The sequence below is a fragment of the Gorilla gorilla genome, chromosome 19, assembly GCF_029281585.2.
Source record: "Gorilla gorilla gorilla isolate KB3781 chromosome 19, NHGRI_mGorGor1-v2.1_pri, whole genome shotgun sequence".
Classification (NCBI taxonomy): domain Eukaryota; kingdom Metazoa; phylum Chordata; class Mammalia; order Primates; family Hominidae; genus Gorilla; species Gorilla gorilla.
Window position 1 is genome coordinate 72,961,036 of NC_073243.2, and position 27,280 is coordinate 72,988,315.

General features: G+C 39.4%; 2 protein-coding genes across 10 annotated transcripts in view; one reads left to right on the plus strand and one right to left on the minus strand.

Moving 5' to 3' along the window:
* Nucleotides 1-6,365, plus strand: part of RICTOR (RPTOR independent companion of MTOR complex 2) — a 135,802-nt gene extending 129,437 nt beyond the window's left edge. For all 6 annotated transcript variants that reach the window (XM_019013496.4, XM_055367921.2, XM_019013497.4 and 3 more), the window contains 2 exons: nucleotides 1,243-1,381; nucleotides 1,834-6,365. In XM_019013496.4, the coding sequence (XP_018869041.1) occupies nucleotides 1,243-1,381; nucleotides 1,834-1,908 (214 nt within the window). In that variant the 3' untranslated portion in view covers nucleotides 1,909-6,365. The remainder of the gene's footprint in view (nucleotides 1-1,242; nucleotides 1,382-1,833) is intronic.
* Nucleotides 6,366-8,638: 2,273 nt separating this feature from the next.
* The window catches only part of OSMR (oncostatin M receptor), an 87,975-nt gene continuing 69,333 nt past the window's right edge, over nucleotides 8,639-27,280 (minus strand). For all 4 annotated transcript variants that reach the window (XM_055367927.2, XM_055367926.2, XM_004058929.4 and 1 more), the window contains exons 10-18: nucleotides 26,683-26,759; nucleotides 25,244-25,466; nucleotides 22,512-22,691; nucleotides 21,052-21,156; nucleotides 19,708-19,881; nucleotides 18,934-19,101; nucleotides 12,319-12,400; nucleotides 11,748-11,820; nucleotides 8,639-11,411 (exon numbers count right to left, since the gene is read on the minus strand). In XM_055367927.2, the coding sequence (XP_055223902.1) occupies nucleotides 10,833-11,411; nucleotides 11,748-11,820; nucleotides 12,319-12,400; nucleotides 18,934-19,101; nucleotides 19,708-19,881; nucleotides 21,052-21,156; nucleotides 22,512-22,691; nucleotides 25,244-25,466; nucleotides 26,683-26,759 (1,661 nt within the window). In that variant the 3' untranslated portion in view covers nucleotides 8,639-10,832. The remainder of the gene's footprint in view (nucleotides 11,412-11,747; nucleotides 11,821-12,318; nucleotides 12,401-18,933; nucleotides 19,102-19,707; nucleotides 19,882-21,051; nucleotides 21,157-22,511; nucleotides 22,692-25,243; nucleotides 25,467-26,682; nucleotides 26,760-27,280) is intronic.

Sequence of the window (27,280 nt, forward strand, 5' to 3'; positions counted from 1 at the left end):
ACTTTTGAAGAGATCTGCAAAAAATGTAAAATAATGCCACTCTTCTCACTTTTTTACTTTTGGAAAATACAGTTATTTTTATTAAAATACATGTTAACATGTAATGGATTTATTTTTAAAATAAATTAATGCATGTTAGGAAATTCTCTCAATTTTAATTTCTAATATAGTAGTTAATGGTGGCTATAACCCACACAAAAATAAGCTTTTTCGGGTCTTCAGTAATTTTTAAGAAAGTAAGTCCTGAGACCAAAAAGTTTGAGGAAAGTGGGCTTACATGTAACAAGTCATATTTTCTTGGTTTAATTTTTTTCTTATTATTTAAAGCAGTGGTTCTTAAAAGAAATGCACCTCAGGGTCTCCTGCAGGGCTTTTTTATTTTTTATTTTGTATTTTTTTTTGAGATGGAGTCTTGCTCTGTTACCCAGGCTGGAGTGCAGTGGCGCGATCTCGGCTCACTGCAACCTCTGCCTCCCGGGTTCAAGCAGTCCTCCTGCCTCAGCCTCCCAAGTAGCTGGGATTACAGGTGTGTACCACCACACCTAGCCAATTTTTGTATTTTTAGTAGAAACAGAGTTTCGCCAGGTTAGCCAGGTTGGTCTCAAACTCCTGACCTCAGGTGATCGCCTGTCCCAGCCTCCCAAAGTGCTGGAATTACAGGCATGAGCCACCGTGCCCAGCCAGCTGTAGGGCTTTTTTTTTAAGGGTGATATAGGTATTGGGGTCCCACATAGGTATCAGGGTCCCACAGCAGACCTCTGGGCCGGGAGCTCTGGGAGCGGGCCCTTAACTGGTCACCCACCCAACTCAGAGCTGATTGTGAGGTGCTTTCCTAGCTAAAAGCTGCTATTTGAAGTATCCAAAGAAATAGCCCAGTCAGGGATGTTAATAACTTAACTTTAAAGATGTATTTCTATTTTAAAACTTAATTTGGAACATATTTTAATCATCCTAGGCTGATAAATATATTTTGCAATTTCTCATGCCAATAAAAAAGAATGCTTCAACTTTACAAGAAGTATTCAGGTTTTGATAATCATTTTTTAAAAAAAAAACCCAAACTCAGAATGTCTAAGTGTGTGACAGGAATATTTAATATTTTATATTCTCAAGTCATCACTCCAAGTATGCCATCTAATCCATATCTGTAGGGAAATCTATTTTTAAAGTAAGTGATACCTTGGAGGAGAAATAGATACATCATGATTACAGTTTTCATCACACCATAATCTTTTATTTTAGAATTAAAGAGAAGTATCCTCAAACATTTGATGACATATGCCTTTACTCTGAGGTTTCCCATTTGCTGTCACACTGCACATTCAGACTTCCGTGTCGGAGGTTCATACAAGAATTATTTCAAGATGTACAGTTTCTACAAGTAAGTATGATTAGTACTTCTCAAATTTATCTTCCAAGAATAATTCTGTGTTTGAATTGAATTAAAATACAGATTATAGCTGGGTGTGGTGACTCATGCCTACAATCCCAGCACTTTTGTGGGGTCAACACGGGAGAATTGCTTGAGCCCAGGAATTCAAGACCAGCCTGGGCAACATAGTGAGACCGTGTCAACACAGTTTTTTTTTTTTTAATTAGCCGAGGTTGGTGTCATGTGCCTGTATTCCCAGCTACTTGGGAGGCTGAGGTGGGAGGATCATATGAACCCAGGAGTCAGAGGTTGCAATGAACAAAGATGGCAACATTGTGCTGCATCCTGGGAAGACTGAGCAAGACCCTATCTCAAAAAAAAAAAAAATTAGATATTTATATAAATATGTTATATCATCTGTTTTTATAAAAGTCATTAATGATACACCATTTTTTCCCTAGATGCATGAAGAAGCAGAGGCTGTGTTGGCAACACCACCAAAGCAACCTATAGTTGATACATCTGCTGAATCCTGACCTCATATTTATGATGGATATAGATACATACTATATATATTCATATTTGTGGATTTCCTAAAAGCCTCAGAAAATACGACTGACTAGGCAGCAAAGACAGGAGTATCTTCTGTACACTGTTCCGCAGTTACTGGTACATGAACAGTTGGAACTGCTGACTTTCCTAACCAAAACAACTTCCTTCTCTCCTTTGTTGAGCCTTTTGAGGGGTTCATGATTCATTACCACAGTTTTAAGAGTTTTAGTTACCATTGTATGCAAGAGCCAAGCACTGAATACCTACATAGGTTTTCTATTTTCTTTCATTTTAAAAGCATAATGACAGTGGAACAATAATGGGATATGCAGAAGCACCCTTCACAAGTTATTTCTGAATGATTTTTAGGGTAAATATACAGATGCCTTGTTTGTTAACTAACTTGTGGAAAGCAGGAATCAGTGTCTCTAAGGCTGCATCCTGTTACCACAATGGGGTGTGCTATAACTGCTGGTATTAGAGAGGGAACTTTGGCCCTTTCACGTTTTTCTTAATGTTTGTAACACTACTTCAGAGGTTTATGACCTCAAAGCAGAAGAAGAGCCTCAACAACCCGGGACTTATAAGTTATTTTTATGTTACTAGACTTGCATAAAGATTCTTGTTTTCCAACTCTTCATTTTGTTGCAATGTGTTATTACAGGATATATGAACCAATTAAGGTTTTTCACTACAGTTCTTCAATAAAATTTAAAAATCATTTCTTATTTTAATTAAAAATATTTCCCATTTATAGAATGCATATATTTGCAATGGACTTCCACTTTCATCAAGTTTCCATCTCATCACTTTAAACAGGAACTTGAACAAGCACTGTTAGTTTAGACCTAAAGGATAGGAAAGCATTAAATAATACTTTGGATCTCCTGAGGAAAAGATAAGTTTGCTTGCAATTTACACATTCCATGGGGAAAGAAGAGCCATATTTCCTTAAAAAAAACATTAATAAAGCTTGTTATTAAGAAAAATTGTAGTGAAAAGCCTTAAGTACCAAATTTTAAAGCAGCAGTAACTTAATTTTTCTATCAGTGTTTTTGTTTTGCACAAACTAAATGCAGTGGTGGGTGGGTTTATGAGTATATTAATTGCCTTTATCCATTTGTGAAGTTAAGTTGATGAGGGCAAGGTTTTTGTTTGTTTAATTTGTATATGTCTAAAGGTATTTGGAACTTTTTACAGGAATTAAACATATATGCAAATTTGTATATAAAAATAGCATGGCCATCATTTGAATGCTTGTAAATGAAAGGATTATCTTTTTTGAGATCTATATATAAATAGAAATAGAAAATCCAGCTGGACTGATTAGGATTCTTTTTTAATTCATTTGTGTATAACATTTTTATTACAATTACACATCAGTTTTGACACAGTCATAGCAACATTAATATTTTCCCATAATGCAGATCCTTTTTGTAATGGGCTTGTTCTTTGAGATCTCTGTAAAGAACCCTGTGAACTAGAAAACATAACTCACAGAGATACTTTTTTAAAAAATTTATTTACTGGCACTGAAAGTTCCAGTTGGGATGAAGCATTTCATCTCACTTCATAACACCTCTTTGACTGCACTTCAGTGAATTGTTCTTATGTGCACTGTGTAGCAACTTACATTATAACAAAGCAGATAAGGGCTGTAAGCTGCTGCTTATATTGAAAAGTGGTTCTTCAGATTTTCTCTCATAAAATCCAATTGAAGATAAATAATTTTTTTATACTTTATCACTGAACCCATGTGTTTATTTAAATGTCAACAGTACTTCTAAGAACGTTGCCTGTCATCGTGATCTTTGGTCTTGGATAACTAAACTGCCTTTCCAGAGAACCAAATGTCAGAGTTACTAGACCAAATAGTGGTTAAAACCTCCAAAGGAAGTAATGTAGTAATCTTATTCATAATGGGATTAACATATTTTAGACATTCATTTTAAACACTACCTCAGTTAATATAGAGTATAAAATCTGTGGTTTAATCCCTCAAGAGTTAACAGTAATTTTTTTTTGTCTTACACACACACACACACACACACACACACACACACACACACACACACACACACACACACACACACACACACACACACACACACACACCCACCCTCCCCCACCATCACTATCCCTGTACCCTCACCTTGGTCATCTATCCTGAAATAAGGCTTAGTTAGTATTGGCCTGAATGTTTTGTGTGTTTTTTTTTTTTTTTTACTGTTACTTTGAAAAATATGTATGTATACCTTATCATATCTGCCTATATCACTTACTTTGGGGAGATACTCAGAGCTTTGTGGTTATCAGTATACTAAAAAAAAAAAAGTCTACACTTAAATTTATAGTGCTATTTGGTTTCTCCATGATTTCACTGACAGGTCTAATACATTTTCTTTGAGTACTTGTTTGTAAAAAGTAGACTTTATGGTGAAAAACACATGCAGTGCCAAGTGATTAACTTAGGTGTTTAAAAATATTAAATTATAGCAGAAGAGGTTAGGAATGATATCAGCAGTAATAGAAATAATTGAGAAAATCATCTATAAATAATAGATATTACAGACTATAGAATACCAAAATAATGTCAATACTGTAGTTTTTAAAGATTTTAGGATTAATCTTAGTCCATATAAATTTGTACTATTGGTAATTATTGAATAATTGGGAGGAATCTGGGCAGTTGTGCTGGTTGTAAACTGTGAATTTCTAATCGTAAAGTGAATTGTTATTTCTAATTGAACTTTTTTTCAAGAACAGATTTCAGCCTCACATACTAAGTAAATACTGATAAATAAGGAAATTAGAAATTTAGTATTCATAATTAAATATGCTCTAAAATTTCTTATACTTTTATTTCCTGTTTATTCTTAGGTAGATTGGAAGGGGGAAACAGTCTGTTCTCCCTAATTAAATTTTTTCTAATAACGATTAGTAGAATAAGGACATTCTATATGACAGTGACATTAAAAGAGGCTCTTTGGAAGTATATACATTATTATTACATAATGTGTACAAGTCCTTTTGAAATGACAACTTTAATGGGTTTCAGCTCTTTTATCTAGAGCTCGAGATAATTCAAGCTGAGTTTTTCAGGGCATATCACAACGGCAAAGTGTTCAGCAGTGGGATATCAATGCTTATTTACATTTTCCTACTGCTATTTATATAAAATGTTATTTCATTCCATTCAGAGGATGCCTTTTATCCCCACATTAAAGCACAGATCATTAAGCAATAAAAACCAAATTGTCTGTCATTCAAATTATAACTGCAGTTATTTTTGCATGGTAAGAGTGAGGTGCTAATTTTGTGTGAGATGAACTTTGTAAACTACTTTGGGAAATGTTCTTTGGAAGTAAGGTTTTTTCCCCTTTAGTCTTATGCTTCCACTTTTGTCTCAGATTCACAATCCATTAAAACATGGGGAAAAAAGAAAAGGTAAAATTGAGAGACTTTTGTTAGAGGAGCTATTTGGAATGAACCAACATTTCAGATTTTCCAGAATGTGAGTTAGGAAGTCTCCATTGTCTCTGCATTAACAAAATACACTGTTACTATCTTAATCTCAAGAGTGTCATTACAGTGAGAATCTCATTTAAAAGCATACCAGTGAAATTAATAGCAGTGCTTATCAAAGAACACTGAAATCTGTGAGAATCTTTCTAGGAGCGTTCTTTTCTTCTTTTAGTTCCAAGTTCCAGGGTATTTTTCATTCCTAGTAGGTTTATATGACTCACAGAATGTGGACTTTTTTCCTGTTTGGAGTATTTTTGTAATGTAAGTATCAGATAGCTACACCACAGCATGCATAAATTGCACATTTTGTTTTACTTTCTTTATAGAATATTTAATTTCAAAAATATAATTTATGCCAAAAAAAGCATACCTTTCAATTTTGCTACTTGGTTGATTTAGCACAAAATGCAAAGTCTTGGGGCAGAGAGGGGGAGTGAAAAAAATTTTATAGGTAATTGTTACAAAAATGCCTGTCAGAAACCCTAAAGCTGCATTGTAAAACAAATGGTGTAAATTAGTTTTGAAAAGTGGTAAGGAATTGTGAAAAAAATCTCAGACTTAATGCTCTCTAACCACATGAGTTTCTTCTTTTTTATTTAGTAATACGCTGCTACATATTTGGAGGTTCTGGTGTTTGTAGGTCACTGAACAGACATTGAAATCTGATTTATATTGTATAACTGTAACATAGAAAGAAAAAGTATTTATATTTTTTCTGTAAGAATATTTCATTGAGTTGTGTATAATTTAAATAAGATTTGTCCCCAAATGGTTTTGCTCACCTTGATTTTTTTTGTTGTGATTTTCTTGTTTTTGTATAATGTGTATAGTTTATGTCAAGGGCATTAAAAGCCTCCTGAAGCATAATCTTATCAAAGGGATACATTGTTAATAAAATGTACTTAAAATTCTTAAACTTTGTCATTGTTTTATTTGAAATCTTAAAATAATCAGTGGCCATATGGCCTTGATTTGAGTCCTGTAATGCTGATGCTGACACACGTGACTCCAAGCAAAAGTGACTTTTAGGTACCACAGACATGTAGAGTGGCTGTTACAAATATTTTAAAGTAATACTCTTCTTAAACACTTCATAATTAAACATCTTTGTAGTTTTTTAAATATCTAAAGGGATTTGGAAAATGGGTCAGTCTTTAGATAGAATAGCTCTGAATTTTTTTAGGAAATAATGTACAATATGAGTGATGATGATATGACAGTGGTGACTTCTCTGTGGAAGGTATTTGATTTCTCACACATAAACTGCCCTGATATTGGATAAGCTTACCTACAGCTACCTACTGGCAAAAGAGAGTAACACACACAGAAATTACCAATTCTGGAGGATAAAGTTGAGTGTCAAAGTTAGGGTCTGTTAATAAAATATGGTAAAATGTATGTCTCACTTCAAGAAACGTTTTGGACAGTTTGGCAAATTTCTGTATATCATTTTTTCCCAATGTCTTCCACTGTGTATGTCATTGAAAATATAGTTGGCCTCTTGGCCGGGTGCGGTGGCTCACGCCTGTAACGCCAGCACTTTGGGAAGCCAAGGCAGGAGGATCACGAGGTCAGGAGATCAAGACCATCCTGGCTAACACAGTGAAACCCCGTCTCTACTAAAAATACAAAAAAATCAGCTGGGCATGGTGGCTGGTACCTGTAGTCCCAGCTACTCGGGAGGCCGAGGCAGGGAATGGCGTGAACTGGGAGGCGGAGCTTGCAGTGAGCCAAGATTGCGCCACTGCACTCCAGCCTGGGCGACAGAGCGAGAGTCCGTCTCAAAAAAAAAAAAAAAAAGGTAGTTGGCCCCAAAATGAAAAGCATACTTATAAATTCATCATGCCGCTGATCCTTTAAAAAAGTCCTAATGTAGCTGAACTTGGAAAATATTGTTTCATTTTTAAAACTTTAGCATATAAAATAAAAATACAGTACTACTTCGGTATTGATTTTAAGAAACTAAAATAATATACTAAAACTTTCCTTAATGCTTAGAGGAATAAAACAACAACTATGCTTTCAAATTGAATATACCTATTGTGTTGTAAACATTTTAACTGAAAGTTGTGAAAACTGTCTTCTACTTTCTTCCATAGTTTTAAATTACTACTTACTTTATGCAGAGTGCTTTAACATGCTTTGTAAATTATTTGAGATGAAATCTTTCAACAACAGAACTCTTAGAAGTGTTTAATAAGATATTATTAAGTAAGTCGACGTTCTTCATCAATACACATTCTAGTAGGTAACAAGGTTGACCCTAATTAGTATGGGTTAGGTGTTTGAATGTAGGAAGCGTTTCAGCAGTCGTACTGTTGTGTGAAGAAGAGAAGAGGTCCCAACTCCCATCTCGAATTGTCGAGGAGTTCCCCCACACACAGGTGAGGACCGTGCACAGGCTGACGCAGGATGTAAAGGCCATATATGCCAGTCCCATCCACCACCCAAATATCCTGATATTTTTAAGGAATTATTACTGTGATTTTAGGTGCAATTTTAACAATATTATGACTTATTAGAAAAAGTAGAGCTTATTTAGAGAACTCAGATATTGACATGAAATCATGATATGATTTGCTTCAAAACAATGTGAGGAGAAAGCGAACAGGGGTGTGGATGGAGCTGAAACAGTCATGGGTAGTGACCATTGGGGCTAGTGATGATACATAGTGGTTTATTAAACTATTCTACTTTTGTGTATATTTATTTGAAATTGTCCATTTTCCTGACACATGAATATGTATTATTTCAAAGTTTCTGAATAGCACTTCCTAAAGCCATGTTAAGATGGCATATAGTATTGAAAACTAAGGTTTTGAACATGAATTTATTTGGTTATGACCATTGGAGATGAAATGTTTACAGCCAAGACTACAGGTCATAGTGATACTATGAAGACAAATGTTACAGAGCCCAGCATTTCCTATTGGCATGTTGTTATATTTATTTCAGAAAGACTTCATTTGATTTAGGCGAGTGATTCTCAAAGTTTAGTGTGTAGATGAATGCCTGGGAACTGATAAAAAATAGATTCCAGGTCCATGCCCCAAAGATTCTGATTAAGAGGTTTGTAGTCATACCCAGGAATTTACATTTTTATTTAGTAAGTTCATGAGGTGATGTATCATCTAAACTGAGTAATTACTAGATTTTCATTTCACTGAGGGAGATAGATAAAACACAGTGTGATGATGAAATATTTTAAGGTTTATTTCAATAGCAAAAATGATTTCAAGATTTTGCGTGAATTATTTTTTAAACAAAACTATATGAAAAATATGTACAAATCAGCCATCATCAATGTCATTGACATTTTTATGAACAAGTTTCAAATGAAAAATATAATCCCATCATAACAAAGGTACATAAATAAATAAATGCTGACAATACTGGCCCTAAAGTCTAACACAACTGTTTTAGACTAATCAATCAGGATACCGCTTTCTACTATGTGAGGCGCACATAATCAATGTTTCCAGCAAAAGGCAAGTACTGGTTTGTGTAGGTTTATTTAGGCCAGTTGACAGCCACATTATTTTGAGGTGTGGCTACTTGTTTCTCTTCATAGTGTTGAATGGCACAGTGCAAGGCACTGGGCACCAGAGGCATGAGCATAGGCAGAGCCATTTCCACCATGCTGACGGCAGGCAAGAAGACAAAAATGAACCCCTTTCATGCTTGTTTAGAAATGTGACGGCTAGGCACAGTGGCTCACGCCTGTAATCCCAGCACTTTGGGAGGCCAAGGCAGGCAGATCACCTGAGGTCAGGAGTTCGAGAACAGCCTGACCAACATGGTGAAACCCCGTCTCTACTAAAGATAGATACAAAATTAGCTGGGTGTGGTGGTGCATGCCTGTAATCCCAGCTACTTGGGAGGCTGAGGCAGCAGAATTGCTTGACCCTGGGAGGCTGAGGTTGCAGTGAGCCAAGGCTGCACCATTGCACTCCAGCCTGGGCAACAAGAGCGAAATTTCGTCTCAAAAAATAAAAGTAAAATAAATGTGACAAATAATGTGACAAATAGGCTGGGCATGGTGGCTCACACCTGTAATCCCAGCCCTTGGGGAAGCTGAGGCAGGTGGATCACCTGAGGTCAGGAGTTTGAGACCAGCCTGGCCAATGTGGTAAAACCCAATCTCTACTAAAAATATAAAAACTAGTCAGGTGTGGTAGCATGCACCTGGAGTCCTAGGTGCTCTGGAGGCTGGGGCAGGAGAACTGTTTGAATCTAGGAGGCGGAAGCTGCAGTGAGCTGAGATTGCACCAAAAGAACCAACATGTACTAAAATACCAGTTGTGTACCAGGTGCTTTGCATATATTGGTTTAGAATATATTGGTTCAGAGGAGACAAAGTTGCTCCAGAGCCAACACAGAATTTCCCACTTCATAGAACTTTTTAGTTATATCTAAATTATGTCCAACAATGAGGTTTCATTTTACTATTTTAGCATAATATGAATATAAATGTGACTGAGAGTTATCTTGACCCAGACAACCTACTGCAGAGTCCAAAGGATGCTAAGTGAAAACAGGTCATTTATATATAGTTCTTGAAAGAAAAGAGGAACCAAAAACTGTGAATGGAATTATGTGATATACTTTCCTTTTTATGTTCTGAGGTAGTCATCAAAAATGATGGTAGAATACTGATGTCTATGGAGCAGAAGTACAACTGACGGTAAGTCAGAAGTTACTTGCCAATCCCATTCTTTCACTGTAGTAAGCTTGACAGAAGAATTGTGGAAATCTTGTTGATTCATCACACATTTTACATATTAGATTAGATCTATGCCCCCCGCCCCCACCCACAGAGTTAATTTTACTGTGTCAGTGAACTATAGATTCTTATCTGTTCAAGGTAAGTCTAAAATCTGTTTTGGCCTCAAACACCTGTGAGTTTTTTATAAAACACGCTCAGTAAATTTACATTGACAATCTATGCTATAGTAATGTCCCCTGTGGCCTTTATTAAAGCCTTCAATATAATAATTGCTGTTAATGGAAATATTTCCTCAGTAAAAACTGAATTTCTAGGACCACAGCCACCCTGTACAGTACTGAGTGGGAGTCTGTAGAGTGGTTAATGCATATCCTTATGTCAAGCCCAAGTCTCCTGTTCTAAAGGTGAGCCTGGAACAAACAGCAGAAGGTAAGCATGCTCCCATGATCCTGCCATCTCTAGGGCAAGCTTGCTCCAATGGGGAGTGTTAAGTTCCATAGCCTCTGGCCTTTAACCTAGCCAGACTGTAGTGGTCTTATATAAACCAGACCTGCAAATCGTACTGGGATTAAGGACCAAGGCCACTGGTGATGAGAGGGTGCCAGCTCTGCTCTTCTTAATGTCTGCGTAGCATAAGGTATGAAATCGGCATGCTGGTTAACAGTAGCGTTCACCTGGATCTAAAAGGGTAATTGAGGAGAGGCTGCTATTCTCGGTCGGGGGAGGCAAGGCAAGATGCAGGGAGACTGCCATTTGCATTTTATACTCTGAACTGTGTGGTGGCTCTACTGGGTTTGTTGGGAGACTGTCCTTGTCTCCAAACATGGGTGAAGCCAACTGGGACACATAATTCAAACTTGTTTCTCCAGCTGGGATTTCTCCCAGGGAGTTCATGTAGTTTTTTTCTAGTGCCTTTAGTACATTTTCGGGTGAGGTCATTAGTCCCAGCATACTTGGGGCTTTTGGGGATACTGGAACATGGCCACAAGATGCAGAGTCAGAAGCTGCCTGGTTATAGGTCAAGTTCTCAAAACAGATGCAGGGGACAGGGCCAGAGCCAGAGTGATTCTTTTCTGTTGGAAGGAGATAAAGGTAGTTAGGCTTAGTCAACTCGGTTTCTGTGAGTGACTTCCTAGTGCCTAGGAACTGTATCTTTGTCCCTTCTGGCTTGCTTACAACTTCAATAGCATCTGGGATACAGTCACTGACATTCATTATTATTAGGTGAGGGTTCTCCTAGAAAGGAAACAAAAATATGTAAATATAGACATTTGTGTGTATGCATGCATGCATCAAAGTATATTAAGCATGTGAAATACACTTAGAGCTTCAATGTTGTTCATGTTTCTTCCTGGTCACAAGTAACCTGGAGGTGATGTTGAAAACCAAAAGATTTCCCCTGACAGAAGAAATCAAAGCTCCAATCACCTATTTCATGGCTGTGGGTGCAAAGATGGCTTTTACTGTGCTAGATTTTCCTGAGGAGCTCTAGGAAAGTAGGATTCTGACAGCCCCCACTCTGGGTTAGTCCTTAATAGGTATATGGTATACATACAATTTGCCAACATTTACCTTGAATTTTATTAATGACAGGATGCTGCTCTTGTAAGGGTCAGGGATGTCAGGATAACAGGTCTCCTTGATCCTAGAAAAAAAAGCGAAAATGAGACTGAATTTCACAGTACAGTGGACGAGTTAAGAGCAAGAACTCTGGAGTCAGATTCCTGGCTTCTAATCCTTGCATTGTAACTTATTAAGCAAGTTACTTAATTCTTCCATGCTTTAATTTCTTATGGCTAAATGGAGATAATTATGGTACTTATAGTGTCCTCATGAGGATTAAATGAATTAATTGATAAAGCACTTAGAACATTGCCAAACATACAGTAAGTGAGATATAAATATTAGCTATTGCTGTTGAAAAAATTTTGTGGTCTATTTTAAATGGTGATTAGTTTCCTCATATAGCCACTTGGAAAACGAAATTGTGAAATAAATTACATACTGTCATCCCAGCCTCCTTTGTTCTTTTCCTTTTCTATACGTTGTTTCATATTATTCAATGTCATTTCTATCTTACTAAATCTCTTTCCAGACTTTTCTCTTACTCTCTTCTTGGATAAAACCTTCCTCACACACTTACCACTGACTTTTCAAGTAGCACATGACCATGATGAGCAAGACGCAGAAAACCATGGGCAGTAGGATATGAATCAGCATCGAGGCTGAACGAGGAAAAAGAAAGGGACATTTTTAATAAGTACTTTTCCCTTCCTCAAAGGAATAAATATAAGTTGATGATTGAGAGTAATTTTACATGTTTATTATTTCTCAAATTATGTATGCAAGTTGTAATATGAATTCTGCCTGACTTCAGGGGAAAAGCCAACGAACCAACTAGCCAACCAACACAGGAAGCCATTTGCCATCAACACCGTGTGTCTCAAATTTGTTACTATCTCTTCTGACAGATTGGATCATGACTTGCTGTATTAAAATTATGCTTTTCCACCCCTGCCAAAACTTCATGGTAGGTGAGAATACTTTCCTGCCCCTTGACTTGGGGCTCAGCCATGTGCATTGGCTTGGCCAATGGTCTGTTGGTAATTGTAACGTAAGTAAGTGCTTTAAATGTGCATGCATACATCGGCTTGCCCTCTTGTGTTCCTCAGCATGAGAAGTGTGTGCCCCAGGTAGCTGCTGTGACTTCAGCCTTAGCCCTAGAATGAAGATGCGTGAAACAAATCTGAACCTGACTGAAGCCTTGGAGTCCAGCTTACCCCAGTCTAGATCAGCCAAGTCTCGGCTGACCTGTAAACCCATGAGCATAAAAAGATATATTTGTTCTTGTATGCCACGGAGCTTTTGAGGGTGTTTGTTACACACCAAAAATTGACTAGTGCACTCCTTCTAGTTAGCCTCAGATTACATAAATATGTCTTAATCTGGGAAAACGATTACGTTTATTTCTCCAATATGTCAACTGGTGCTTCATTTATTTCAAATGACCATTGTGAAATCTGGTAGAATCAAAATGGAATCACTAATGGTAGGAAACCCTGACAAACAGAGCTGGGAAGGCCACGCAGATAACAAAAAACACTACGAAAACCACAACCTTGCACAAAGGCCATCACAACCTTACACACACACACACACACACACACACACACACACACACACACACACACACACACACACACACAAAATGCTTCTGCAAGGGCATCTTCCCATTAAACCCTGAACTGGCATCACCCTTATTATTAATCTTTGTAGTCAAGAATAATTATTTCAAAACAATTACTTAATCCTCCTCATTTTTTTTCCTTTAAAAACCTTTGTCTTCCTTTACCGCCCTGAATATGCACATAGTTTACTATAGTTTATTTTGGCATAAGTATTTCCATTACAACACTCAGTCCCAAATAAACATCTTTTCTTTCAGAGAGTATCTCTCTGTTATTAGACTGACACTATCTTCCTGTTCCCATTGCTTGCAATTTCCACCAAATAATAATTCAGCTGGATTGGTAAACATCCCTTTTCACAAATGTAAATTGCTCAGGGAGGGTTTGGGGGTTAAGTTATTCACATCTACATATGATTCTGTTCAATCCATTTGCCTCCCCTGCCCTCCCCATGCTCCACCTCACATCTGGCTGTCCTGGAAGAAATGGGGCTTGATTTGGAGACAGTGGTGTGGCAGATAATGTTGGAGTTTTGTAAAGAAAGGTGGCCCTGGATAGATGCACAAGCCCGTGCTATGAGGCAACACAGGGTTCTAGGGAAAAGGACCCACGAAGGTAAGAGAGGGCCAAAACAACTGGCCTAAAATTAACCCTGCCCCTGGAAAAGGGGAAAGAAACTCTCTTTATGAATCTTACTATGGAAAACCTTGCTCTCAAGAACAGTACTTTTGATGATGTAAACCAAAAAGTATCTGAGACAGGTCTCCATCAATTTAGAATTTTCTTTTACCAACATGAAGGATATGACTGGAAGAAATAAACAGAATCACAGAAACATTATGTGGTCTGTGCCTTTCTCCAAAGATAATGTTGTTAAAGGGGAAAAGTGGGCTGGAGGAGAAAGGGCTGGAGGAAAAGTGGGCTGGAAGGGAGGGTATGATTATCCACATGTCACAAGAGAAAACAAGGAGACAGGAGAATAGTTAATCATGTATTCATCTCCCAGGAGAGGCTAAGATAAGGTAAATATAGAGTAGCTACCTGTGGAGATATTTAACCTTTTACTGTACCTATCTGCTTAAAAGCAAAATGAAAGGCAGCTTCTTGCATGAACCAGCTTTCAGCTTATTTTTTTCCTTTGCATAGTGAATTTTATTTTCCTTTCACAATCACTGTATTAGTACACATCTTTAGGTATTTCTTTAGCGTTTATGTAGGCATTTTGGGGGCATATATACCTAGGAATGAAGGCTCTCACATCTAAGGTATATATATGCTCATTTTATAAGATACTATCAAGGAGTTTTCCAAAATTGCTTGTACCAATTTACTCCCACCAGCAAGGTATGGGAGTTCCAGTTTTTCTACATCCTCATCAACACTTGGTATTTTTCATCTTTTTCATTTCAGCTATTTTCAGGCTAATTTTAAACACAAACTTTTGGAACATAATCTGCTTCCATACTCAGGATTGAAAAATGATTCAGTAATGCCTATTAAATTCAGAAGGAAATGTAGTGCCAAATGTCCAAATATAAAAACACAAATTACAGTTGGTCTGGATACCCCATATGTTTAAACAAACTGTTTACCCTCTCTGTCTCCTAATCCGAGAAAAAGTTAACAAACCAATTTACAAAGAGAAAGGATTATTTTGAAAAATACCAACAGAATAAACATTTATTCACTATTTTGCAATGTCAACATTACATCAATTTTTTGCATTTCTGTTTTTTGCTTGTTTGTTTTTACTGTTTAATCATCCTAGCCTCACTGTAGCAGATACAGGTATTTTTTACTCCCATCTAACAATATCTGAGGTACAGCTAATTGGATGCTAGTCACATAACAGTATACCTATTTTTTTTAAAAAAAGTAAAATCTCAGGGAAGTTGCAAATATTTCAAATATTTTCTTTCAAATAATAATATAATCAATAGTCACAAGCCAAGCCAGGGCTAATGAAGTTTAACATAAGGGAGATGAATGAGACTTAGAAAATACATATTTAAAGATAAGTGTGTGTGTGCACGTGTGTATGTGTGTATACAAAGAAAATTCCAAAGGTTGAATAAAACTAACCTGAAAATAAATTTAAAATTAACTCCAACATGCCAAGAGTGCTCAAATAATGTAAATCATTGACACATCTTAATCAGATAAGGGGTTCTGGATTTTGGTTTGGAGACCTAGGGACATGTTTCAGTGTAGTAGTCAACATGCAGTCAGCACCACAACCTGTCTGATATGGTTTGGCGGTGTCCCCACCCAAATTTCATCTCAAATTGTAGCTCCCATAATCCCCACGTGTCATGGGAGGGACCTGGTGGGAGGCAATTGAATCATGGGGGTGGCTACCCCCATGCTGCTGTTCTTGTGATAGTGAGTTCTCACAAGATCTGACGGTTTTATAAGGGGCTTTTCCCCCTTTGCTCGGCACTTCTCTCTCCTGCCGCCATGTGAAGAAGGATGTGTTTGCTTCTCCTCCTGCCATAATTATAAGTTTCGTGAGGCCTCCTCATGCAGAACCGTGAGCCACTTAAACCTGTTTCCTTTATAAATTACCCAGTCTTGGGCAGTTCTTTATAGCAGTGGAGAATGGACTGATACAGTAAATTGGTACTGAGGGAGTGGGGTGCTGCTTATAAGGATACCCGAAAATGTGGAAGCGACTTTGGAACTGGGTATCAGGCAGAGGCTGGAACAGTTTGGAGGGCTCAGAAGAAGAGAGGAAGATGTGGGAAAGTTTGGAACTTCTTAGAGACTTGGAGGGCTCAGAAGACAGGAAGATGTTGGAAAGTTTGGAACTTCCTAGAGGCTTGTTGAATGGATATGATGAAAATGCTGATAGTGATATGAACAATGAAGTCCAGGCTGAGGTGGAAGTCCAGGCTCAGATGGAGATGAGGAACTTGTTGGGAACTGGAGCAAAGGTGACTCTTGTTATGCTTTAGCAAAGAGACTGGTGGCATTTTTGCCCCTGCGCTAGAGATCTGTGGAACGTTGAACTTGAGACAGATGATTTAGGGTATCTGGCAGAAGAAATTTCTACACAGCAAAGCATTCAAGAGGAAGCAGAGCAAAAAAGTTTAGAAAATTTGCAACCTGATCATGCAATACTAAAGAAAAACCCATTGTTTGAAGAGAAATTCAAGCCAGCTGCAGAAATATGCATAAATAATGCATATTTACGGCCACGTGTATCTGAAAAAGGTGCCAAATGTTAATCATTAAGGCAATGGAGAAAATGTCTCCAGGCCATGTCAGAGGTCTTCATGGCCACCCCTCCCATCACAGGCACAGACGCCTAGTAGGGAAAAATGGTTTCCTGGGCTGAGCCCAGGGCTGCCCTGCTCTGTGCCGCCTCAGGACATGGTGCCCTACATCCCAGCTGCTTCAGCTCCAGCTGTGGCTAAAAGACGTCATTGCTTCAGAGGGTGCAAGCCCCAAGCCTTGGCAGCTTCCATGTGATGTTGAGCCTGTGGGTGCACAGAAGTCAAGAATTGAGGTTTGGGAACCTCCGCCTAGATTTCAGAGGACATATGGAAATGCCTGCATGTCCAAGCAGAAGTTTGCTGCAGGGGCAGAGCCCTCATGGAGAACCTCTGCTAGGGCAGTGTGGAAGGGAAATATGGGGCTGGAGCCCCCACAGAGAATCCCCACTGGGACACTGCCTAGTGGAGCTGTGAGAAGAGGGCCACTGTCCTCTAGACCCCAGAATGGTATATCCACCAACAGCTTGCACCATGTGCCTAGAAAAGCCAAGACACTCAATGCCAGCCCATGAAAGCAGCCAGAAGGAGTCTGTACCCTGCAAAGCCACAGGGGTGGAACTGTCCAAGACCACAGGAGCCTATCTCTTGCATCAGCATGACCTGAATGTGAGACATGGAGTCAAAGGAGATCATTTTGGAACTTTAAGGTTTAATGACTGCCCTATTGGATTTCGAACTTGCATGGGGCCTGCCACTCCTTTGTTTTGGCCGATTTCTCCCATTTAGAATGGGTGTATGTACCCAATGCCTGTACTCCCATTGTATCTAGGAAACAACTAACTTGCTTTAAATTTTACAGGCTCATAGGCGGAAGGGACTTGCCTTGTCTCAGATTAGACTTTGGACTTGGACTTTTGGGTTAAAGCTGGAATGAGCTACGACCTTGGGGGACTGTTGGAAAGGCATAATTGTGTTTTGAAATATGAGGGCATGAGATTTGGAAGGGGCCAGGAGTGGAATGATATGGTTTGGCAGTATCCCCACCCAAATCTCATCTTATATTTCAGCTCCTATATTCCCCATGTGTCCTGGGAGGGACCCCGTGGGATGTAATTGAATCTTGGCGGCAGTTACCCCCATGCTGTTCTCATGATAGTAGGTGAGTTCTCACAAGATCTGATGGTTTTATAAGTGGCTTTTCCCCTTTGCTCAGCGCTTCTCTCTCCTTCCGCCATGTTAAGAAGGATGTGTTTGCTTTCCCTTCTGCCATGATTGTAAATTTCCTAAGGCCTCCCCAGCCATGTGGAACTGTGAGTCAATTAAACCTCTTTCTTTTATAAATTACCCCCTCAGGCAGTTCTTTATAGTAGTGTGAGAACGGATTAATACACTGCCACTGCAGCCACGTGTATCTGAATCACCAGTCAGGGCACTCCAGGGTCAGCAGTCCAACAGGATGTGCCCATCTCTACAGCTGCAGCTTCAGTGAGGGCACCATATATTAAGGAAAGATGGTAACTTCAGGCAAGCCTTTTGAATCTATTTGCTTTTCATGGATGCCTTCCAGGATCTTCTATGATCCCCTCACTGAAGATATTCTTTTCTCCTCTTTCTTCCATCAGTATCTATTTTCTCTCACCGCATTCCTGTTTATTGGTTGTCAGGGTTGCCATGAGAATAAATTTTTCCATCAACCAGTTCTTACTGTTTTTCTCCCTTCCCTCTTACTTCATCTTTCAAGCCAAATGCATTTTTGAAAAGATCTATCTCTCCACCTCACCATTTCCCAACCAAATATGCAAACAGTGAGTTTGTGAGCAAGTATTCCATTCCCCTGCTCAATTCCCACCCCACTGCACCCATCTCTAATTGCCCCTGGAGGCCCTAACAGAGTCAAGAAGCAATTCGTTTGCCGCTGAGGGAAACGAGCCAGAGGAAAGCTAGCTGCAGAGAACAATTCTGCTGAGAAAACCAGCACCACTCTTCTCTAGACAGAAGCCTTGTGGCTCTTCTGATGTCAACACTAAAATATGCTATCTGTGTTTTCAAACTACATACAGGATTGTGAGACTGAGTTCCAGAGAATTGTCTCAAGGGCCACTGAGGGAGGCAGAAGGAAGATTTTAGGCCTTCATCAGACAGATTACCTCTATTTGTATCTGTTTTATATAGTGAGAGTCTGTGCAACCCTTTTTTTGTGACACAAAGGGTTTCATCAAGAGAAAGAGGGAGGTGTGATGGGGAGAAGAAAGGTTTGAAAATTCCTGATCTAGACAAAGCCTAAGTCAACACTTCTGTAATTTGTTAGTTTCCCAGAAACTCCTAAGGGAAGAACTTTGATTTGGGAAAACTCACAGTGTTCATCCGGAGTCGTGACCTTCGTGAACGTAGCACTGGGGCCTTCACCAGCACTAGTGAATGGAGTGATGAAAAACTCATAGAAGGATTCTGGCTTTAGGTTGTCCACAATCAATGCCTTTTCTTCCGGGTTGTCAATTTTGTATTTGCAACATTCTGAACCATCTGTGATTTTTTAAATGTTTTTTTTCAAGGAAAAAAATATTTTATTAAAAGTGTTGTAAACATCTTGTGAGAGAGCTGGACACTAATGCTCTTGTTAACTCAGCATCACCAACATGTTTATACCAAACAAAAATCAAATCATAATTTCATCACCATGGGCACACCGGGTAAAATGTTCAGGAGATGGCACAAAAAGCAAAAAATCCACTGAACAAGGGGTACTAGTGATCCAGCCAAAGCATACAAATCTGCAAGAAACAGTAAGAGCTTGCAAGAGGCTTTAAAATAAATTGGAACAATGCTCAATAAAGTGAAAAAAAAAAAGAGGAAAGTTTCATAAAGGTCAGGCTTTCTTAAGGAGCTGGTGGTGTTTCAGATGCTTCTAAAAATACCAAGTCATATTGTTTTTTAAGTAAGTTAAAATGCTGCCCTGCCCCCACCATCTTGCTCACCCTACTAATTTGCTTAAGAACACCTTTTCAGTATAAAGCCATGCAAGAAGGGAATTCAGCCTGGCCACAGTCTGAGATGGCAGCCATTATTTTAAATGATTTCAAATAATGAGATATTGAAAGAATAAATAAACAAATTAAAAATAGATGTCACCTGAAAGAACTGCCTTTTCAAATCGTGGGTGGCACTGCCTCGCCTTGGATTTCAGATAGACATGGTACCCTTGTATAAAACCAGGTTGAGATTCAGTAGAGTAATCTTTCCAACTCAGAGTGAAGGAGTGGGATGTCAACGTATCCACCAGCACATGAGGGTTGTCTGAAGGAGCTAGGAAAAGAAGTTGGGATAAGAGAAAAGTCATGATTTGGAAACAGTCTCAGAATATTCATGTCAACTAATAGAAGAACCGTAGCCAGCTCTGGAGGTTGTAACAGCTTATGCCAAGTTAAGGAGTTTTATCTGTTTCTCTAGAGGATTTGTGCCTTGACATAGTTTATGAGAGCTGTGAAGGAGTTGAGCAATCTTGTTCAAGTCTTGCCTTTTACAGATGAAGAATGGACACCCAGAGACTAAATAACTTGCACAAGCTCACATAGCCAAAAAATAAAAATAAAACAAACTAAAGTCTAAAAAAGAGGAGACTTAATTCTGTTCTTGAATTCAAAACAGTGTTTGAGGAAAGACTCAACCAGAGAACCTACTAACGTGAGGAAGAAGGAAGGAAGTGGAAGAATTATGTTCAAAGAGGCAAGTGGGGGGATTTGATGAACTCTAGTTCCCAGGTTGTGGCAGTGCACACTTATCCAAGTGTCACTGAAAAACAATCCAGGAATGTTTACTTTGAAGGCTTTGCTGAGGCTGTTTTCCCACACACGCTTATGCACACTTGAACCGTGCACACAAGGTCACACACCTTCTGCCTGCTCTGAGCCAACTGTAAACTGTGGATCCACTCCTGCTAAAGGAAGAACCCCTGAGAACTGGTCTGATCTGTGTGAACAGTCAAGCACCCAGCTAAAGAAGGGGAATAAGCAACCCCACGGAAGGATCAAAAATCCCCTCCACTGCTGGTGGGACAGTGGTTAACATTTCTAGGGGGTGATTTCACAACATGTATGGAAAGTCTTAAAAATTAAGAAAGGAATGAAAAAAAAATATTTTAAAAGCTGAAACCCTTTGATTCCAGCATCCTATCTTTAAGACTTCATTTACTAACCATTATTATGGATTTGGACAAAGATTCAGCTAAAATGATGATTATTCACATAGGGTATAAGAGACTGAAAAAAGGAAGAAAGAGAGAGACTTAGCAGTGAGAATTAATGAAAATGTTTTGTTTGTATGATTAAAAAATAATTTTAAAAACCCAATTGCTAGAATAAATGGGATACCAAAAGTTGGGTATGGTGCTGACATCTTCCTAAACCCAAAGCTAGGAATCTATGAATTGTTCTGAACAAGTCTGCACATGGGGCACATTAAATGCTTTAAACTTACCAAGTTCCTGAGAGTATCCTGTTTTTTTCTCTAATAAACAAGCAATCCTTTTTGTAGATAACCCATAAATTCTGAAGTCATATCGAACTCCTGGCCTAAAAGCATCTAGGGAAAAAAAGTCAACAGATTTTTAATAACAGAATGACGTTTCCTAATTCTGAAAAGAAAAAGAATGAAAAGGCATGGCACGTTGGCTCACGCCTGAAATCCCAGCACTTTGGGAGGCCGAGGCAGGCGGATCACTTGAGGCCAGGAGTTGGAGACCAGCCTGGCCAACATGGTGAAATCCTCTCTCTGCTAAAAACAGAAAAATTAGCCAGATGTAATGGCGGGCACCTGTAATCCCAGCTACCGGGGAGGCTGAGGAAGGAGACTCACTTGAACCCAAGAGGCAGAGGTTGCAGTGAGCTGAGATCAAGCCACTGCACTCCAGCCTGGGTAACACAGCAACAGTCTGTTCCCCACCACACCCCCCAAAAAAGAATGAAAAATAAATTTGTGCTCCCCTAATAATTGGCTTTCAGGAATTTTGTATTTCATCCCCACCATATTCTCTCCTTCCATGAAGCCTTGGAGTCCTCCATGTTGCAAACACCTGGCCCCACTGTCTTGTCTCCAGCAAAGCCTGCAGGGACTGGCCTCTGCAGTGTTCTTTGAAGCAAGAGTTCTCAACCATGCCTGTATCCATGTGCATACAATTGGGTGCAGAATCAGACCAGACATAGAAAACCAAGCCCTTCTTTGGCTCCAAATCCCCCTCCAGTTATTTATCTTCCCTCTTCCCATTAAAGCCAATAGTCTTGAAAGCTTTGCTTCCACTTCCTCATTTCCCCATTACACCTGTACATCTGCAATCTCCTTCCACAACCCACCATACCACTGAAATTGGCAGAACCTTGATCACCCTCTGAACAGGGACATTTCCCACACCTTTCACTGAGCCCAGTAGATGGCGCCACCCACCCCTCCAGCTCAAGCCACACAAACCGGCACTCCTCTGACTGCTAAACTAGCAATCTTCACATTACAAATCCAATGTGGGAGGTAAGAGAACAAGTTCTACATGTTCTATTGAAACTGAAGTTGATGATCGATTCTCATCAACTACATGTCCTAAACATCTTCCAAATGCATGCAAGTCTCTGCTTTTGTAAAAGCTCTCTGGACAACTGTTATAATAATGTCCTTCTGCCATTCGAGACTATGCACTAATTTAAAGAAACAAGTTTATGAAAATCAGTTCCCACCTCATGTGCAGATATTCTCTGCAAAAGTAGATTTAAAGGTCAAGTTTTAGAACATATTCTTGTAACATCTGAACTCCTAACACCCATGCTGGATTTGTCGTTTCAAAATTACTAGCTTAGCACAGTCAAAGTCTGTGAAGTAGTCCAGAAATCCCACTTGAACTTTCTTCAAGGTCAATATAGCAATGCGATGATATGGAAGGTTCTTCTTACCTGTGCTAATGACTGTGCTTGTGGTATTGGGACCTACATTCTTCCACTGGAAACCACTGAGCACATCCTGGGTATGGTCACACCAGTCCACAACATAGCCTATAACATCTCCAGGTTGGGGTTTCCAAGACAGAGAGAATCCACCCTCTGTGCCTGCAATTCTTTCTTCCTCAACCTCTTCTGTATATAAACAAATAGAGCAATGCTCCAGATTTAATTAACTGTAAATTGTTTTAAGTGTGTAAGGTAGAAAGTAAATACATACATGCACTGTATCTAGTAGGTAACAGACCTCCACTTCAATAGTTACAGGTGCTTGGGTGGGGGATGTTTTCATGGGTGAGTTCTTGTCTTTTACTTCCCAGCGAATATTCACACCTGCCCTTCAGACGCCCATCATGTTGACCTTCTGAAGCCCAACCAGACTTCAGCACCTAGGACAGGGGTCAGCAAACTACCACCAGGAGGATGATTCCAGCCTCTGAGGGTTGTTTTCATATGACCCTTGAGCTAAGAATGGTTCTAAGACATTTTAAGGGTTGTAAAAATAAAAATAAACCAACAAAGAAGGCATATAATAAAATATGTAATGGAGACTATATGACCTGCAAAAATGTTTGCTATCTGCCCCTTTACCACAAAATTTTTTGATCCTTAATCTAGAATCTGGTGTTGGGTACTGGATCTGCTTCAAAAAATACCTGTTGAATGAATAACTAATGCAGGCTAATTCTCCCACAATAACATCAGTTGCTCCTGAACTAAATACTGCTTCTGAGATGTGTTACAGGTAGGAATTGAGTAGAAGACAAAAAAGAAGAAAATATTCAGGTATATAAAAAGTTCGGTTATATAAAGATATGCACACAGTTTATGACTAATACTGCCATGTCAATATATTTTATATGTTAAAGTAGGTTTCCTGATGTCTGACAATTGGAAAAAGGATAACATGGCCTCAGGGGACTACCAGTTCTACTGAGTTCCAACAGAGATATACCTTAACCTTGAGGCATGAGAATTTCTCCTCTTTCCACAGACTTACACTAAGAACTGGTTTATTGTTTGTCTGTAATTCACATTTAACTGGGCATCCTGTATTTTACCTGGCAATCCTAATTACAACTGAATAGTGGTGTGAAAACCACTGATTCATTTTTATAGGGCATCAAAATATCATCCAGCTAGGGGCACCCAAAGGAATGTGTAGCCCTAGGTATAAGCTAAAAGCCCATGAGGGCTTTATAGATCCCATCCACATGGCTTCCCTGCCTTCCTCCATCAAGCAGACAAATGCCCCTCACATATTAAGGCCGACATTTTTCACTTGACTTATTGATACTTAGTAAAATTTAACTCCAAACCCAGGGTTGAAACTCTTAGAAAGCTGCTTCTTTAAATTGAAAATATGTTTTGAGAGATGGAGGTACATCAAAGAGTAGGGGAATCTTTTTGTCAGTCATTTACACCCTAGTGTGAACTGGCTTAACCTTACTGGTTTTCTCATAGTCCATGAGTGACTTTATACATGCTGGTGATGTAGAAACAAGAAACACTTAAGGATAGCTAGCTGGAGCCTCTCACCAGAAGGTCTAGGCATCTGAAGGCAGGGCATGGGGATGGAGGGTATGGTAGGAGACCCCAAAATACATAATTGCTCTCAGCAGTGTTGCTTTGAACTGGTCTCTCCCTTCCTCAGAAGAGGCCAGTACCAGCTCCCTGAGGCTGAATGAAATGCCCCCTTTTCCTGCTCAGATCCTAATGAAGCCAGAATATAACTTCTTTCTCTAATATAGTTCTTCAGAAAGCAGAGGTTACACTAAACAACTCCTAAACCAACTTAGGTTGGTTTTTCTTCTATGGCACAATATAGTTTCTTTTCCTCATGTGATATATACTGGGTAGTTCTTTTAAAAACATAAAAATAAAACAAAACAACAACATCCTCTAATCCAACTCAACCCAAATTTAAGCTGAACTTGAATAAATACATATTATAGAACCTACAAGGGTCTGGAAATTTTAATAGCAGGAACTGAAGGGTAATATTATTGCAAGGTTCATGAATGATCCCAGGATGCCACTTGCCAACTACATTATGTATGCCCATGTGTGTATCATCTCATAGCATGTAACTGTGGGGTTGACTCTTTTTATGGCTAAGAAGGAAATTAATATCACTATTGATTTGGCATGTAAGGGCATTCCACCTTGTTTGCTCTTTCATAGGCAAGAGATTAGCCAGTTATTATCTTTTATTCTACAAAGTTGGCAGAGCCTGTGGTGAAAGTTGATGCCAGTTCTGATGATCTCTGGAAATGTTCATGGACTCTTTCCAGGTGCAAAGACTGACAACACTTTTTACAAAATAGTAAATGCAATTCCTATTTCACAAGCCACAAAGATCATAAATAGTAACTCCAACTCTCAGTGGTGACTGTTTGTTAGGGTTGCATTTACTTGAATAAATTTGAGATAATTTCCCATGTATGTTGAAGAATCCCCTGGACAGAAATGTCCTGAGCCATGGCTGAAGTCTCCTTCTCCCCACACTGAGGGGACTGTCCCACTGAAACATGTTGACACACCTGGCCCAAAAGAAAATGACTGTTTGGTGACTAGACATTTTGTCTTCCTAAGTTATTGTTTTCTCAATTTATCCATCACTACTTAATAACGTCATCAACATTTTCCTAGAGAATAAAAACAAAAGAAAATGAAAACAAACTCACTGTTTTCGGGGTCTGCAGAGATGACTATTACAGAAGCAGGAGAAGCACCCACACTGTTGTTGGCTATGACGCAGATTTGGTAGGAACACCTGTCAAGGATTAGTTTTGTGCTGTTGGCTGGTGCCGGAATGGAATGGAGCTCTGAACTGGATGGTTTGTCTAGGTTTTCTACAACTACATTATAGAACAGGATCTTTCCATTGGCATGCAGTTTTGATAATGGCTGAAAAAAAATATTGATAAACATTTTTAAATGGGTTTTAATTGAAAGGAATTTGTACAACTCCTTTTTCATCTTTTCTGTCCCTCAACTCCTTTATATATGCACACACCAGAAAATTCAAACAGCTTAATAAAGAAAATAACTCTCTCAACCAAGTCTGAAATCAGACATTCAAATCTAACTGAAGGTGAGTAGAGAAGAGGATCATTTGGAGATAAGAGCCTCAAGAGCATTATGTGCCCCGAGAAGAGTGCTCAGGTCAGAATCACAAGGAATAGACTCTTTAACCTAGTGGAAAAAAGAATGTGAGGGGTAGTCAAGGGCAGAAAAGCAATGAGTACAAACAGCACCACCCTGGGACCCTGCAGGAGGAGCCTGGGTACTGGCCTCATTCCACCTCCAGCCATGTTGTCCCCATGCAGCTGTACAGGGATTAGCTGCTCTCCATACCCAGAGCCCTCCTCTGGAAGATCCTCAGTTTGCAGAGAAATTCTTGCCCACACAGTCCCAAGCCCACTTCTGGGGTCTGTTCCTCAGGCCTCCCCTCCCCTGGCATGTGTACCACCAGCCCTGAGAGTGGGCTTGGAGTGGCTATCTGCCTGGGGTGTGGACAGAACCCAGACATGCAGACTGGCATGCCCACACGTCTGTGCACAGAGATTCTTGCGGAGTGTGCCAAACTAAAGGTGAAAAAAAAAGTGGGGTAGGTTGAGACCAGAGCCAACTCTCCCAGGATCACCATGTTTCAGTGTGAAACTGATGCATCAGAGTTCAGAATACAAACCTGGCCTTCCAGGTTGTCACGAAGGTGTATTAGGCAAGATAGAAGGATAAAATTTATTTTATATTACAATTTTTAAGCTTGATTTATAATTTTTAAATATAAATAGTATGACTATTTAAATATGTGTAACTTTTAACTATCATATGTGGTTGTTTACTTACATCTTTGCCCTGGGCCCTGCAAAAGTCAAGCCTGGCCTGAGTTGAAGTTGCAGAGAAGGTTCTACCAATCAGAACTGGCTGTCAGTTGCATGAGCTGTCAAAGGAGTGGAGTGGGATTCCTCTACTAGGTAAGAAATTCTACTGGATGAATGTGAAGATCCCTCCCAGTTGGGACACTGAGCCAATCCACAGTTCTCCAGAGGAAGACACATTTGTTTCCACAAATGTGGCTTTTGGAAACAATCAGGCTTTTGGAATCTGCACATCTTACCTTCCAGAATAAGGTCACAGTATGATTTCCTGGCTCCAAGCTCACGATTCTCCAGACATCAGGGGCCTCTGAGGGAGCTGAAATTAACCAAAGAAAACTTCTTGAGTCACAATATGTATGTAAAGCAATATGCTCGACCTTTTCCTAGGATGGTCAAGGACATGACAATTACCTGTCCAACCTGAGGCTTGCCTCTCCCCTTTTCACTCTCTATGACTTCTACCCACTGGTCCACAGCCACACTGCTCACTCCTCACTAGGTGCACACAGTACAGTGCTTTATAAAAAGGTCAGCTGCCTCTGAAAGCCTTTATAAACATCAAGCCATACAACTACCAAAGAAGTTTGGAATAATTTGTCCATTAGACCAATTCCAGATGAGTTAGGTAAATTTCCCCTTTTTTTTTGACTTTCTAGGCAGCAGACATTTGCTACTTCCTTGCCCCATCTGTCATGGATAGAGACACAGTGATGGGGAACCCGCTAGGGGCAGGATGCGTTCTTCCTCACGTTTCATGATACCCACGGCTGGCCCGCTCACTGGAGTGCTGGTCTCCCTCCACTGGGCAGGCCTCATCCCACTCCTCCTCCCAGCACC